The sequence below is a fragment of the Rutilus rutilus genome (genome assembly GCF_951802725.1).
Source record: "Rutilus rutilus genome assembly, chromosome: 25".
NCBI lineage: Eukaryota > Metazoa > Chordata > Actinopteri > Cypriniformes > Leuciscidae > Rutilus > Rutilus rutilus.
The window spans coordinates 14,314,064-14,330,771 of NC_140229.1; the positions used below are offsets into that span (position 1 = coordinate 14,314,064).

General features: G+C 36.1%; 2 protein-coding genes across 2 annotated transcripts; both read right to left on the bottom strand.

Moving 5' to 3' along the window:
* Positions 1-34: 34 nt before the first annotated feature.
* On the bottom strand, positions 35-6,840 carry htatsf1 (HIV-1 Tat specific factor 1). The gene is made up of 10 exons (XM_084400497.1): positions 6,742-6,840; positions 4,988-5,152; positions 4,688-4,871; positions 4,389-4,436; positions 4,048-4,202; positions 3,263-3,426; positions 2,860-2,956; positions 1,478-1,567; positions 1,255-1,392; positions 35-562 (listed from the first exon to the last, which is right to left on the bottom strand). The coding sequence occupies exons 2-10, from the start codon at positions 5,150-5,152 to the stop codon at positions 296-298; spliced, it is 1,308 nt and encodes a 435-aa protein (XP_084256623.1). The 5' UTR covers positions 6,742-6,840; the 3' UTR covers positions 35-295.
* Positions 6,841-7,140: 300 nt separating this feature from the next.
* adgrg4b (adhesion G protein-coupled receptor G4b) lies at positions 7,141-16,629 on the bottom strand (the record flags this gene model as incomplete). The annotated part of the gene is made up of 17 exons (XM_084400018.1): positions 7,141-7,292; positions 7,381-7,545; positions 7,621-7,722; positions 7,801-8,081; positions 8,190-8,295; positions 8,382-8,650; positions 8,845-8,966; positions 9,131-9,234; positions 9,343-9,388; positions 9,466-9,591; positions 9,745-9,825; positions 11,766-11,934; positions 12,399-12,603; positions 12,964-13,073; positions 15,690-15,813; positions 15,908-16,031; positions 16,612-16,629. 17 exons carry the CDS (start codon positions 16,627-16,629, stop codon positions 7,141-7,143), a joined length of 2,304 nt encoding a protein of 767 aa, XP_084256144.1.
* Between the last annotated feature and the right edge of the window lie 79 nt (positions 16,630-16,708).

A 16,708-nucleotide genomic window follows, 5' to 3' on the forward strand; every position in this document is an offset into this window, starting at 1 on the left:
AGAAACGTCTTTTTCACAAAAGCAAGAAACAATGAAGAGGTCACAAAATGTGTTTTTACTATAAAACTATTAACAGAAGTTCAAAATGATTCGGACGGTGACACACATTAGCATGAAGGAAAGTGATAATCACACAAATGATTATTTGCAGTTACATTTCCATCATTGTCCCCCAAATTTTGAAATGGTGAAATGCACTGGCATGTCGTGGGGACAATTAAAAGGAAACCACTGTATATTGGTGTTGAGATGTTTGAGCAAGAGACATTAAACAAGTTCTGTTTTCTCTCCACATCTACGCATCTTCATCATCACTTCCTGCTAAACTGCTATCGGTCGACAGCATTCCTCCTTCCTCCTTGTCCTCCTCCTCATCTTTCCCCTCCTGCGGTTTTGCGGTGCTTTCGTTTGTACCCTCCTCCTGTTGAGTCGGTTCTGCTGCTTCTTGTGTGCTGGAATTCTGTTGTTCTGCTGCTTTTGAAGGGTCCGCTTTAGATCCGTCACCCAGGAAAGAGGACCAGCTTTTCAGTCTCTCTTCTCGTTCTCGTGAGGTTTCCTCAACCTGTGTGACCAGAGCCAAAAAGTGAGGCAAAAAAGCAGAAGAAAATAGAACCGATTTGAACATTTAAGTTTACATTTTATAAATAATAATATTTTATTTCACTAAACATTTATTTGATCTCAAGTAACAATTTATGGTTTAAGTTTTCATTAGTATTTATTCATATTTTGAACCATTTTATTTTAAATGTAAAGTTTTAGTATTTTTGTTGTGTATTTTTGATGTCTATATAGTTTTTAATAACTTTTATTTCAGTTTTAGTGCGAGTCATTTTAGTGCATGCAGTTAAACTAAATGACACTTAAATTTATTCATTTTTTTTTTATCATTTTTTTTATTTCAAGAAACACGCTTTTCTTTTAAATGGTTTTAGTTTTAGTCAACTATACTGACCCTGAAACTGACTCTTTTAACTTTCTTAATATACATCTCTGGTCTAATTGTGCATGTGATTACAAAATAAAAAATGTTTGTGTTGGTTTAGTCCATGTAATAACTTTCCTTTTCTGATGACATCATGTAGGCCGTGCAGACTGTAATGTTAAGCCAAACAGCCAAATAGCTATTTAGAGACTGTTTTAGCAAACCCACATTGGGTTTGTATGCAATGCCCACTTCTCGTGATTCAGCAAATTCCTGAATCAGATCGAGGAAGTAAATTCTGTAGCCTTAAAACAGGCTGAGTATTTTACCTGGTAGTCAGTTACACCGTCCCACGGCTGTGCTGATAGTTTCCTCCCTCCAAACCAGCGTCCATTCAGAGCCGCCTGACACATGTCCGCCTCGTCAGGTTCCTTAAAAGCCACGGATGCCACTCCATCGGGGTGCCTCTGTTTCCAATGGAAGAAAGCAAAGAGTTGAGCATAAAAAAAAGTTGTGTAAGACATAAATGTTAAAAAGTAAAAAAGGACTTACGTCAAAGATAATGACCTTCTTCACTATCCCGAATTTCTCACATTCTGTCCGCAGATCATCTCTGTACTCATTCAGAACCAAAGGATCCTCCTGCATGACACATATGGTGCAGCTCTTCAACACATTTTTTTGTTAAATGTTTGGACATTTGATTACATTTATATTCTTCATTATTTAAAAAAAAAAAAAAACCATTTGATCTAAAGGCTTAAAAGAGGCTTTGTAGACAAATATAAATGGTTGGACTGAATAATGAAGGAAAAGCAACCAAACAAGTTTCTAAAATACATGTGACCCCTTTTCAAATATTTAAAAAGCATCCCAGGATGCACTTCATGATGTTTGTTGAAGTTTTAAATGTCCAGAATGTGCAGAGCTGGAATCTAGTACACTCTTGAAGAAGCTACAATTTAACATGGCTTTGATTTGTTTAACATTTGCAGTCAATTCCTATTAATCTAACTTCATATGTTTTGATCCCTTGCTATTATTTTAAAAATGTGAAAATAGTAATAATAAAGAGTGATTAGGAGTTTCTAAATGATTAATGGGATAGTATACACTACTGCTCAAAAGATTGGGGTTGGTAAGTTTGCTTTTGCTCTCCAAGGCTGCATTTATTTGATAAAACACAGTAAAACAGTAGTAGTGACATAATATTACAATTTAAAATAACTTAATTAAAAAAAATGTTAATTAATTTAAAATGTAATTTATTCCTGTGATGGAAAAGCAGAATTTTCAGCATCATTACAGAAATTAAATTAACGATGTAAAAGTATTCACTGAGACTTTTAATCAGCTGAATAAAGGTATCCATTTCTTTTAAAAAAAAATCTTACTGATTCCAAACTTTTGAATGGTAGCTCAATGAAACTTTTCAAATGGTAGAAAATTAGCCATAATTGAGGCCTATATTATTTATAGCTGAATCACAAACATAGTTTTAGTTCAATCTTAGTATCAGTCTCATTTCTTAAACACAATTAAAAGATGTAGAAAGCATGAGGATCCTAGATTTGCGGATCCACACCTTCATTCCTGGCTGCACCTACTTCAGGAATGCAGACAAACCTGCCTTGAGCTCTGATGCAGAGACGTTTCACGGGTACAGAGAAACTCAACAATGCCGTAGCTCTAAACTGTTCCTAACCAAAAGCATTTCTTGAATACCGGTGCAAGGCTAAACATATTCTGTGCTGTAAAAAGACAATTCTGTAGATCTGGTTTGAGCTGCAGCAATTTTACAAATGCTCGTTTCCATGCAGATGTCACTCAATGTAAAGTGTTGCCAACAAAATGTTCTATTCAATAACATCTACAATATGTTCAAGTGTTTCTTCTGGGTGTGTCGGTATGTTCAATCTGAGATTGACTCTTACCTCAAAGTCACTGGGATGAAACATGTTTTGAATGATGAGAACTTTCTCATGCCTTTTGCGAGCGTCCAGGGCCTTCTCCGGCCTCCAGTCCAGCTGCCTGATAATCATAAATGACAAGTGTCAGTCGTGTCTACAGCAACACAAAAAATATTATGCTGATTAAGAAGAGCATTGTCACACTATGTGTCAGAATTGACTACATAGAGCAGGGGTGTCCAATCCTGCTCCTGGAGGGCCACTGTCCTGCAGAGTTTAGTTTAGGCCTAGTAAGACCTTGATTATCTGGTTCAGGTGTGTTTAATTGGGGTTGGAGCTAAACTCTGCAGGACAGTGGCCCTCCAGGACCGAGTTTGGACACCCCTGACATAGAGCCACACAGGATTCAGCTAGAAAAGGTTTGTACTTTTGTTGCATCTGGAGCTTTTTGCGGTACTCTTTGTTCTTTTTCTTCTTCTTGTTGGCGTCATATTGTCCTTTGAGCTCGAATCGCGCTGCCTCCACGTGCAGTCGGTAGCCCCGAATCTCAGACTCATCCAAGAGCCGCTCGGCAAGAGCCACAGACTCTTTCTGCAGGGAATAATCAAATTAAAATGTTTGTCTACAAATGATATAAATACACATGATGTAAAGCATGTTAAACCGTTTTAAAACTAAAACTATTCAAAATAGTATTTGTTCTTAGAAATCAAGCTGAGATCAAATTAAATATAAATATTAGATGAGAAAAAAATCTAACAACTTAATCTAACAACTAACTAAAGTAATATAGGTCGAAGATGAAGTGCTAAAATGACAACAACTACAAATAAAAATAAATACATACATACACACACACACATATATATATATGAAGACTTCAGATGCAAAAGCCTCTAAGTGCCATCTGAAATTTCTTCTAAAATGAGTATTTTTATCAAGCTCGTAATTATATATATATAATTAATGCCAAATCGAAAGAGTAAAAAAATAAAATAATAATAATAAAAATGACAAAAGCACATAACAGAATTGCTTAAACTAAAATCTAATTGTATAAATGAAATTATACAAATAAAGGCTAATTCAAAATAATAATAAATACTATAAATAATACTAAAATAACACTGCACGTCAAACGTGTATGTGTTTTTATTTGAAATATATATAGAATATTTACATGCACATGATCATAATGTTATAATGACCAACCTTCAAGTAGCAGCAAAGTCCATCTCCTTTTTGGTTCCCATCCTTGTCCTTGTAGAGCTTGATTTTATATTCTTCTGTGACAGGATCACGCATGATAATTCCACATTTGGACATAATCTCCACAAACTCATCAGGAGTTATGTCTAGAGGAAGACCTAGCAGAAAGACACATGCACTGAAAAACACTTCATGAACTGAATAGCTGATTATCAGTTCTTATTTAAACCAACCAACTGATTTAAAAAGTAGATATGGCCACTAGAGGGAGTCATACCAGTATTTACAACATGTAAAAAACATGTAGTAATCTAATCGAATCTAATAATGAGGACATTATTTACCTGTCACATAAACATTTGTGTTTTTGTCCTTTTCAACTTCAAACCAGCCTGTAAAATACAATACATATTTGTTAATATAGTTAGAATACAAAACATTTATGTCAATTCACCTTGTTTTATATAGAGCTTTATACAATACAGATTGTGTCAAAGCAGCTTAACAGTAATAACAGGAAAATAATGCATTTCGGCTGATCAGCTGAAGTAAATTCAGTGTTGACATTGTAAAGATCATCAATTATTAAATTAGTTACTCTATAAAGCAGTTATTAGGTAAATGATTATGAATATCTTCTAACCTGGGTCTGCTTTTCTTTTCTCTCCTTTCTGAGCGCCTTCCTTAGTTTTGTCCAGGTCCGAGCCCTCCTCCGTCTTCTTGGGCTCCTCTGGTTCGGCGGGAGGGGCCGCAGCAGACGGATCAGGGGCCCCTTCCTCGTTGAATCCATAGTTTGCTTGATATGCAGCGATGAAATCATCATTTATCTATAAAGAAAGCAAATAACATGAACTTTAATGCGGAACTTACAGCGAATCAGCTCTGATCGGGTTATTAAAACAGACATTGTGTAAATGTAGTATTTTGTTTGGTAATGGGAGACCTTTGGAAACCATGCTCTCTTTTCATGGTCCCAGTCGTACGCAGTGCCGTCTTCTGGGTCGACGTACGTGAATGGATCATCTCCACCCGCTTTCTTCTGTTCATACAGCTGCTGTAAACGGAGCTGCTCGTGGAACTCTTTATTACCATCCGAGTCCCCGCTCATCTACAGAAACAAAGACAAGATGGAGATACTTCACTGAAGTGTGCCATTTGGGACAGGGCCATACTGATGGGTTCATATGAGGATTGCTTTGAACTTAAAAACTTCAGTTTATCCTTCCAAAGAGATGCATTTTGTAGCTTTAGTTTCACCAGGTCATCCTAAAGTTTTTAACTTGCTGTAACTCCAAATAGGAAATCAGTCAGTTTTTAGTTTAGAAACAAAACTTCACTAAACATTTTGTAGCGCCTGACATCCAATAATCACAATGCACTTTGCTACTTTTACTGTAGAAATTATAGTACAAATAATGATTCATGTAATCGCTCAAGCGGTGACTTTCAAACACCGGAATAAAATAAAACAGATGGTAAACAATGTTAACGTTACAGTTACATCAGGAAATCTATTCACTGATCATAACTCGTTAGTTAACAAGAAAGAAAAAAACTCTAGAGGGGAGCATTTTAATAAATATATGCATTAGATTACATATTGATTATTTTTTTACTTAACCTATTCATTCATTTTTACATATTTATCATTCATCATTTGAATATTTAATGTAGGTTATTTTTAAATAGGCCTAAATCTGTCATGAAAATAAGTTAGGCTATTACTACCATCGTTTAAATCACCAACAAATTGTAGAAACATCATTCTGTTATTAAAAAGTTGATATATAAAAAATGCCTTACGTGTAGTTTTAATGTTTTTACAACTCTGTATTATTTGAGTGTTGGTTATTAAATACATTTGATGTATCACTTGATTATTATTAAAACTGTATTTTCATTTTTGGTGTCGGTTTTCAGACATGTGAATCCTGAATTTTCATGTCGGTGCATCACTCGTATAAATGTATTTACACAGGAATTTATAAATGTATTTTACAGTTCATTGCTAAACAATGTGATTCATGTGCATACTACCAGTACCTAGTTTTATGAATGTAATTTAATCTGCAAATCAACCTGACAAATTACATAAAATAAACTTAAGTAGTATAGAAAAAGAAATAGATATTGAAATCAATGCAGGTTACCCCTTTCCCCCGGTTGTTTTAGTGTGCCAGCCTAGGATTTTTACTGTCCCCCTTTGGCCACCCCATTAAAATGTCCGGAAGGCGCCACTGTCCACTACATCTGGCCGCTTCTTCTCCATCCTCGAGCCCTTCGCATTGATTACTCTGATCGAAACCGTTTGACGGAGGCACAAAGCGGACGTGAGCCGAACCGTAGTGTTGCCAGTAGAGACTAGTAGATTCATGTTTTATTATCGAATGCCGGATTCGCTGTGGTACAATGAGCAGGCAATAATATAAAATAATAATATATTTTTTAAATAATATAAAATAAATACAGGGCAGCGGGAATTCTCCCGGTACTCGCGGTGGCCAGTCCGGGCCTGGATGAGACAGAACTAACGTTAACCCACATAAATCCGCTTATGCCGATCTGACGGGTGAACAACACAACTGTTCCTAGGCTTATTTAGAAAAACAGCACGGTCTACTTTTAATATATGAGGCGAACAGCAAAAATGCACACCGTTTTAATGTTCAAATTAAGAAAATATAAAAGACAACCCACCTTTTCCAATGCTGTGCCTACAAAACATAAATGTTGCACTTCCGAGGGTAACGCGCATGTCCAACACTGTACGTCTTCCGGAATGCAATTGTCGCGCTTGTGTGTAGTTCCGCCTTAAGGTTTCTCTCAGTACTAAGCTTACGATTTTCATTCATATACCATTTTTAGACTTTATTGCAGATTTATTATGGAAACTTACAGGTCATTCCACATTTTTACAAACAAATCATACATTTACATAATTTCCGTTTAAGATAGTACAGCATATGATAGGATATAGTTTTCAACATGTTTATTTGTTTATTTATTTTTCTGAAGAGCCAAATGTCACTTTAAAACTGAAAGTTTCTAGAAAAATGCGTGCTTTAGTACAGAGCAACAAACAAAAAACAGTCACATTTATTTGGAATAGATATCTGTGTTGAATCCATTCTTCCATGGCCTTGAAGGAAACTCAAGCCCACTTCCTGTGGCAGGAGATGCATCACGGGGAAGAACCGACAGTCCCGCCCTGGCTCTTGGTATTACCAAACTGTTTTCATATACTAATCCTACCACAGGAAAGGTTAAGACAAGCAAATGTAAAAGATTTGAACATTATAGCATCAACAATATATCTTATTGGTAACAACATCTTACCCAGGTCAGGTCTTGTGATGGTCACCTGACGTTGGCTGGATTCTGAGGAAACCGTTGAGCTCTGAGTTGAATTAGACTTGATGGATCTCACGGATGCCATGAAGGGAAACGTATTTGGTGGATTGGGTTTGTGTTTGGGAACCACAGTTGCAGTTTGGCTCCATTCTGAAAACAATCACAAAGTTAGTGCTTGTGCTTTCCATGATGATTAATATTGCGAGGAAGAAATTTGTGCTTTACCAGAGTATTCCTGCAGCTTGAAAGCTCCGCAACATAAATGTATTCTCCATTGCTTCCGTACGTTTTCCTTCATGAGACAGTGGAACACAAAAATGAAGAATCCTGGAACAAATCACAACATAGAATATTAGATTGGATCGTAAAGCTGAATCTAAATCAATTTGATGTGCTCTTTCTCACCTTGAAGGCTGTTCAGTATGGAGAACAGGTAGAGGAGGAACACTTTGACAGGACCCCAAGCGAGAAAAGCCACAGACCAGGTGAGACCCAATAAAAAGGTAAGGCTCGCCACAGCCCGCAGGTCTTTCCATATCCCACTTCGGGTGCCAGCAGGTTGATTGACTTGCATATTTCGGATCTGGATCAAAACCACTAAGAAGATGGAGCCATTGCACAGTAGTATGAAGGCTATGTAGCTCACTACTGACATGTAAAAAACCACATCATTTTGTATCCAGCAGCTGAAAAAGAAAGGCATGACAATTATTAACTTACATTTGACACTATAGTAAATTTGAAATGTTGTTCTGTTACGATTTTCATGCTAAAACCCATCCAACTTCACTTACAACATTTCAGAATCATCCAGTGTCATTTGGGAATCACTTATGGTGTTCATGCCATATGCATCTCTCTTTATAGCCAGCACCATGCCACATATAAAAAGTGGAATCCCTGTGCAAAGACATAATGGCTGTTAAATGAATGAATTGAAAACATAAATCTGTCTCTGAATGTTTTAATAAGCTTAAATCTCTCACCCCAGCCAAGCAGGCAGAATTTCAAGATGTATGAGGGCACATACACATTGAAAACTTTGACCAAAGCAAAGTACATATTCACAGCCCCCAAACCCATCCAGGTAAAGGAAGTCAGTAAGAAATAGTGTAAGGTCACCGCCACAGCAATGCATAGGCCATAGATGTCAAAAGAAGAAATCCAGGAATTCAGTAGGAACACCAGGTTCAGTCCCAGCAATGCAATGGACAGGTTCAACAGAATTTTGGCTGGGTAGTCTCTTCTTAACTTCCTGTATTAAGATGCAATGCATCCAAAGTCAATGGCAAAGAAATGTGACATGAAAAATGACTTTTAAAATATAAAGTTTATTGTAAAACTGTTTGAATAGACATGACAATATGGCATATCCATTGTGGCAAATATTATAGCAATGCATGTATGCTGCAATGCCATTTATTAACATAAAGTATTAAAGCATCTTACTCTAAGAGGGTGTATGTTAGCACTGTGATCCCAAGAAAGCATGAAGACACTCCACAGCCCATGTATGTAATAATAGTGAGGATTCTTTCATTATTTTTATCAATAGGAGTTCTGGACACGTCCTTAAAAAAAAAACAAAACAAACTTGGCTTAATACATAAAATATTCAAATGCTATTTGAATCATTATTATTTATAAAGCCAACATATTTTATATATTTATTGTATTATTATTGTATTTATATACTATTTTTCAAACTAATAAAGTAATTGTAATTGTGTCGCACCAGCAGCACTCCAAAGTGGGTCATGTGGTCACAAAGACAGGTTGTGTAATATTTGCTGATATTATACGTCCAGCACCCCTTTGGACTCCATCCTCCATATCCATCTAAAACAGTACATTCATAAATCCACCGACACAAATACACTTATGAGACATAGCACCCAATGTGTGAAGAATTATAATGTATTCATTCATTTAGTACAAGTGACTTGCCATTCTTATTGAAATCCCAGTAGACACACTGGACATTCTGGTCCTTCTGTCAAAGGTAAAGACAGTTGATTTTTTTCTGCCAGTGTTTTTTAATTTCTGGACATTTCTAAGAACTCCACTTACTTTCTTAGTTGTTAGATGGCGCAGAGTGACTGCAACATACTCTTTTAGGTTTTCAATGGGTCCTGTGGCATTAGTCACACTTGCAGACACCACATAAGTGTTCAGTTTTTTCATATCTGGGTCTTTCTGTGGGAAATTCACAAAAAGTAGCGTGTCAAAATAGTGTCACAAACACACTGTAAAATGAACATCTGCCTCAGTAACTGAACTCACCTTTGTTTGAAAGAGAGTTGGAACACCATAAAATTGAAACTGAATACGGGGGCTGGTATCGTTTACGATTGGGAATTTGTCTTGTATTTCAGAGGGAAGAGAAATGAAGGCCACTGTACCATGAAAAGGCTCCTGGTTGATATAAATCTATAGAAGAAAAACATAAGATTTGATCATTGTGTGACTTTTAAGATGTCTTACATATATTATTCATTATATTTGGTAGGAAAAAGTATAAAATAGAAGCATCTCAATGCTTGTGATGATGATTAATATATTATTTTACATAACGTATTATATTATATTATGTATTATGTAAAGTTGTTTTCAATTTTAATATATTTTAAAATCAGGGTTTCTGCAGGGTTTGGTCAGTCAAATTTAAGACTTTTTAAGACCTTTTTATGACCATTATGATTTAAATTTATGACCTACATGAATTATGAAAAATTAATTAAAATTCTTTTCAAAAGTTTTTTTTTTAATTGACTTTCATTGAAAGTAACAAGATGTATTATTTAAATGCCTAAAGACAGCTCCAACGCCTTCTTACCCAGTGTGCAATATGCTTGATACTGATTATTTGCAATGGGCTTGAGCCAACTACTAAACACACCATCATTGAGCCATGGCTCGTTAAATGTACACTTTCCCATTGTGATAGACCGGGAGATTTCAGTTCGGGCTGGGCAATATGGCCAAAAACAATTAACACGATAATTGTTTTATATTAGTCAATATCGATAATTATCACGATAAATGTCAAATCTTTATTTCTTTCAAGTTTAAAGGCAGACTGTTGCTTCTAAGTGAAAGTTGTAGAAACCAGAGCCTTAATTGTGGTTTTAAACTAACTTTACTCTTTATTGTCAGAAAATATAATGACAAACACTTGCTAAAACAGGTGAACATTTCACAAATCTGAGGTAGGACATTCAAACATTTGTCATTTGTCCTTAACAAAATAAATATCTTTATTGGGAAAATAATTACTTAGTTTCTGCATGTGCTAATAGGGGTCAAGTCTTGAAACTTGTCTTGGTTTGTGTTGCCTAACTTTGATGGCACGTATCTTCAGGAAATGTATGAAAAACAGCAGCCTAAATACATTATTAAATACTGTAAATATTCCATTAGTCCTTTAATACATTATCAGCACTAATAATATAATAAAATTCAATATGTATATCCCACATGGTGCAGTTAATATCACTAGGCTAACGTGACAGTAAATCCATGGTAAATGACGGGAGATTGTAGACGGAAAAGCCTTCTGACAGTTGTGCAGAGTTTCTCCTGTTGGTCAGCGCTGTTTCATCTGCCTTTAAACTGGTTTAAATCACTGAGACAGTGTGTTCTTCGCTGAATTCAAGCGCTTCTCACTGGATCTTGTGACTGAGACCGATCAGAGTAAACGCATCAGTTCTATTGAGCTCGCGCTGCGCTGCCGTTTGGACTTTGAGCCGAGCGGGTAAATGGTCCGTGTGGCGCGCGTTTCAAATGAGCGTTCCGCTTTTAGCGCATTTAACCTGTGCATTTAACATTATGCCGCCAGCGCATTTTCAGGGGGAAAAGGCAATGGTAGAACCAACGAATGAACGAGCATATCAATTTATGACGTGGCTAAATTAAATTTATGACCTTGTATGGAAAATCCGGACGTTTTTATGACTTTTTATGGCCTAAAATTCTTATTATTAAATTTAAGACGTTTTATGACTTTTTATGACTCCGCGGAAACCCTGTAAAATGTAATGTATTCCTCTGATGGCAAAGCTGATTTTTCAGCATCATCGCTCCAGTTTTTAGTGTCTTATGATGATCCTTCAGAAATCATTCTAATATGCTATTTCTTATTATTATTAATGTTAAAAACAGTTGTGCTGCTTAATACTTTTGGGGAAAGTTCAAAAGATTTATTTAAAATTGAAATCTTTTGTAACATTATAAATGGCCTTACAGTCACTTTTGATCAATTTAATGCACCCCTGCTAAATAAAAGTATTAATTTATTTAAAAAAAAAAAAAATATATATATATATATATATATATACTGACCTGCAACTATTAAATGTAATTGTGCTCACCTCAGGGTTAAAGCCTTTGTTTGCGGATGAGACTCCAAAGGTGAGGTTATGGAAATTTTCTTGGTCAATATTGACCACTGATATTGCCATGGTAGAAGCTGTTAAACTGACTGTGTCTCCATTGAGCCCTACCATCTGGTCTCCAACAGCCTCTGTGATGTTCAGAATACTACACAAAAACAGGAAAGGATTTTCTGTTTAAATGGAAAGTATAAAATATCCCTGTAAAATCCTCACATAAAACATCAGACCTAATTGAATTAATATGTAGTTACGCACGACACATTTCACGGCCAACCACATCAATGAAATAATTTACTATATTTGTTTTATTACTTTTACTGTGTAATAAAAATCAAGCAAATATATTAAATAAACATTCAATGTCACACACACCCACTGATTTTTTATAATGTACAAACTGTATATTCTATCTTACACTATCCCTACCCCTAAACCCAACCTTTTGCTTTTCAAAAAACATCACTTAGTATGATTTATAAGCTGTTATCTTCATGGGGACCAAACAATGTCCCAACAAGGACAAGGATTTCGAATATCGCAATCTTTGTGGGGACATTTTGTCCCTATAATGTAGAGTTTACCAGGACACACACACAAACACACACACACCTGTTGGTAAAAGGTAGCAGGTCGCTTTTAGACTCCAGGATGTCAGATGTGATGTTGAGGATGACTCCTCCCAGCGGAGGTGTGATCATGCTAACTTTAATCACATCGGCTAGTTTATTCAGTATCGTTGAGAGCTCGTGCTCATCCAGATATTTGCTCTCATGTATCAAGTCCTTAATAATGATCAGAATATCTTCTGCATTGACTAATAGGGAAAAGCATAAGGGAGTGTTTTGAAGAAATGCGCATATAACATAATATATCAGGATGATATAGCGGCTAATGTGTTAAAATAGATTTCTACACTCTTAAAATTTACTTATTGGCATTAATGGTTCCATGAAGAACCTTTAACAGCAACAGAACCTTTCCATTGTACAGAAGGTTCTTTATAGTGGAAAACAATTCTTTAGATTATTAAAATGTACTTCACACATTTTGGTTCTGGAAATTTTGGGAAATGGTTCTTTTAAAAAATGTGGAACCCAAAATGATTCTTCTTCTTCCTTCTATTTACTTTAACAAGAAGCTTGTGTATCTAATGTGAATTCTAAGAAGGGTTTACCATTAGTGACTGTAATGTTCTCCAGATCTGACACACTGTTGACCACAACCTGACACTGGCCCAGGTCTGGAGACTTCCAATGAGCATTGTTAGAGTTTGCATCCAGAAAACTAGGGAGACGGGTGAAACAGTCACAATCAATAAACATATCAAACCATGAATTATTTCATTTCATCAAATTCCTCTAATAATTAGTTCAGAGCTGCCTGACTCCAAGATACACAACATTATATGATGCTCTTCAGGATCAGGGTACCTGTCTATCTGTTTTATGGCTGTAAATAAACCTGAAACGACTGGAACATTGTTGAAATGCAAGAGATTGTTTAACCTCTGCAAATGAAATCGATCATACAAACAGTTCTGACGTTAATGATACCACCATATGGAACATACATATGTGATTAATTGGTTTACAGCAGCCCCTGTAAATATTAAATCAAATGGCTTCCTCTTTTTAGAGTTGGTGATTAGGAGCAACAACCCTGACAGTGGATTTATAGACAGATCATAATCTGTAATCAAGGTTTCATTAAGCAGAAAGGCAACCATGAACTGGCAATGTTATAATGATTTAATGCAATTATTGCAATATGATCAAAGATTAAGTTGCTGTGCCTCTAGTGGCACCAAATGAAACCGCATTCGGTTGTTAGAGACAATGGACCCTATTTTAAAGGAACACGCCGACTTTTTGGGACTTTAGCTTATTCATCGTATCCCCCAGAGTTAGATAAGTCCATACATACCCTTTTCATCTCCGTGCGTGCCGTAACTCTGTCTGACGCACCCACCGCTAGCCTAGCTTAGCACAAAGACTGGAGGTAAACGGCTCCAGCTAGCATACTGCTCCCAATAAGTGACAAAATAACGCCAACATTTTCCTATTTACATGTTGTGATTTGTATAGTCACAGCGTGTACAAATAACAAGGTCACATGAGACACAGCCATCTTCTAACCGTATACATACTGGGAACTATATTCTCAGAAGGTGAAGCACTGCTACTTCTGCGGAGTGATTTACTCCAACTCTCTGCTCCTCACCACAGGGCTTCTCAGGTGCTGCGAGCAAATCACTCCGCCCAAGTTATTTAGTCACTTATTGGTAGCAGTATGCTTGCTGGAGCCGTTTACCTCCAGTCTTTGTGCTAAGCTAGGCTAATGGTGGGTGCGTCAGACAGAGTTACGGGATGCACAGAGAAGTGTATGTATGGACTTATCTAACTCTGGGGAATGCGGTGAATAAGCTAAAGTCCCAAAAAGTCGGCGTGTTCCTTTAACTATCTAAGCACATGGTCTAAAACGCACGGCGCAAGTGCACATAGGGCATGTCCGAATCCACTTTTGCTAGTTTAACAATGGGAAAAATGGTCGGTGCGCCCAGCACATGGTCTAAAAGGGTTGTCTCTATATTCTCTTAATGAGTAATGGGTGTGTTTTGGGCGTAATGTGCAAAAAACAATCAGAGTGTAATTTCCCATTCCCTTTAAAAGCCAGTTGCGCTCGCGCCATGGCGGATTCGCTATTTACATGGCGCATTTTACAAATGGAAAGACTGAACGCGTCTCCAGAGCACAAACGGATTGCTCGTGTGTGTATTTGTCTCAAACAGGAACCCCTTCACTGCAGACAAGCTGAAATGGGCTAAAATCTTCGATTTCAGTTTTTCTCTCTATGGATCTCAGCATTTTTTTGATCTCAGAACTTTGGAGAAGTTCATTTATTCACAAAGGTGGACAAATGTGAATGTGTTGGGTTTTTAAAGATTATTTTGATGATGACTTTTACTCCTATGCTTTGGAAAAGATGGAGGAGTAGACAGTCAGACATTGATAATAATAAGAAATGTTTCTTGAGCAAAGAGACTTTAACATTAAGACACTTAAATACTTCTTTTGGCCACCAGTGTACATGAATCCAACAAATTTTTGGAAATAAGTGAAATTATTTTGAAGGTGGGGTTATGTGTCATGTATTGTGAAAACTGTGTTTTGCCCTGTGTTGGACATTTCCTTTTTGACTGCTTAATGTATTTATATTCTGCAGTTTTATGAATGTAATGGTTGATATTTCATTATAATAATTGTATAAGCTAAACAACCAATGCCTCTACAATCATTTTGTCAAATGCTAACGTTTTGTTTAGGATTTTATGTAGGCCTACTTTTTTTTTAACAAGGTGTGCAGTGAAGGACAGCACATAATGTGTTAATTTAACATGTTTACACATCTTTGTGCTAACCTTTCTGACATATTTACTTTGTTAAAATCATTAACACAATGAATGAGTTAAAATTAACACAAAACCCTAAACTCACCCATTAATGTGTAAAAATTGAACACATCATTTCCAGCATTGGCAGACTGTTTATTTTGTGATGTATATGAAATGTTTTAAATAAAAAAAATGGTATTTTGTAATAATTTTGTCTAATTGATTGATTTGAATGTCAGTAGTACTTATGTAGGATAATTTCAAAATTATGAAATCTAATTTATATTTAGTACAAATAAAAATAATTACAGTAGTGTACTGATTAGCTTGATTTTTACAGTAATGCACAGTAATACTGTAAGTACCATGTAGTTACTGTAAAACTGAAATACGGTTATGGTACTGTAAATCAGTGTTGCCAGTAAGTTACTGTAAAAAAAACCTTGAAAAGTCTAACAGTGTAGTGCTGCAGAAATTACACACTTTACCATTAAGCTTCATGCTCTTACCATTCCCTATATGCTGTCTTTTCAGGGTTTCCTTTACAGGGGAGTGAGCTGATGCGCTGAACCCCAACTTGGGGCCATTTAAAAAGCCCATGTCTGGTGTGATGGTTGTGTTCAGGACATGGCCCTGTTTTTGGAGATGAAGAGAGTTGTACTGAGAATGAATCATGATCTGATTCCCTCATCATCAGATTTTTTTTTTCTTCAGATATAGCACATACCAATATAAGAAATTACAATTTCCTGAGGTTGGGCATCCAAGCATACTGATCCACTGGTGTATGGTTGCTCCAGAAGCCAGTGAATCTGTTTTTGTGTGTCTACGATGTTTGAGGAAGTTGTTACCTGAGCATGAAAGACACAGCTATGGCTGGGAACAAGCCATATCAGATAACCACATTAAATCATGTTGTACGTTCATAACAATTATTATTCACTATTGTTTACTTTTCTTAAGTTGCTGTTGAGATCTTGTAATAAAGATCTCACCTTGTTTTTGATACCTGGGTATGCTGTGAAACAAATGAACAAGATAATAGGAAATATAGTTATTTTGTGTATCTAAGAGAAAGATTTTCAATTTCCATTTATTTGCATAGTGTATATTAGATAGATAGATAGATAGATAGACAGACAGACAGACAGACAGACAGACAGATAGATAGCATGTACCTTTCTAACCACTTTGGATGATTTTGTTTCCACACTGCAAACACAAATCAGACATGCATGTTTAAAATAAAATCAATAATGTGTCTTGGGATTGGGTCTGTTCTCTGCAATATAACAACAAGACTGACTAACCTTCGTTTTCGTGCACGTTTTGAGGAGGTCACGAGTTTGAAGTGCAACACAGATATTCCTTTACTAGAAAGAGTTTCATTAAGCTGTAATAATGATAAAAAACACAACTGAGATATGTTACCTGTTTCCAGTTTGACATGTCTGGATAAATTCAGGTTTATTTTGTTGAGATCTTACCCAGGTTTCAATTATATTCTTAGGTTCACCAGAGCCATTTA

Bases quoted from the DNA above. Each gene is read 5' to 3' on its own strand.
- htatsf1 (XM_084400497.1), bottom strand. From the start codon at position 5,152: ATGAGCGGGGACTCGGATGGTAATAAAGAGTTCCACGAGCAGCTCCGT. The intron at 3,427-4,047 runs GTTGGTCATTAT...TATTCCCTGCAG, and splicing joins GACTTTGCTGCTACTTGAAG to AAAGAGTCTGTGGCTCTTGC. The intron at 2,957-3,262 runs GTACAAACCTTT...TATGATTATCAG, and splicing joins AAGCTCCAGATGCAACAAAA to GCAGCTGGACTGGAGGCCGG.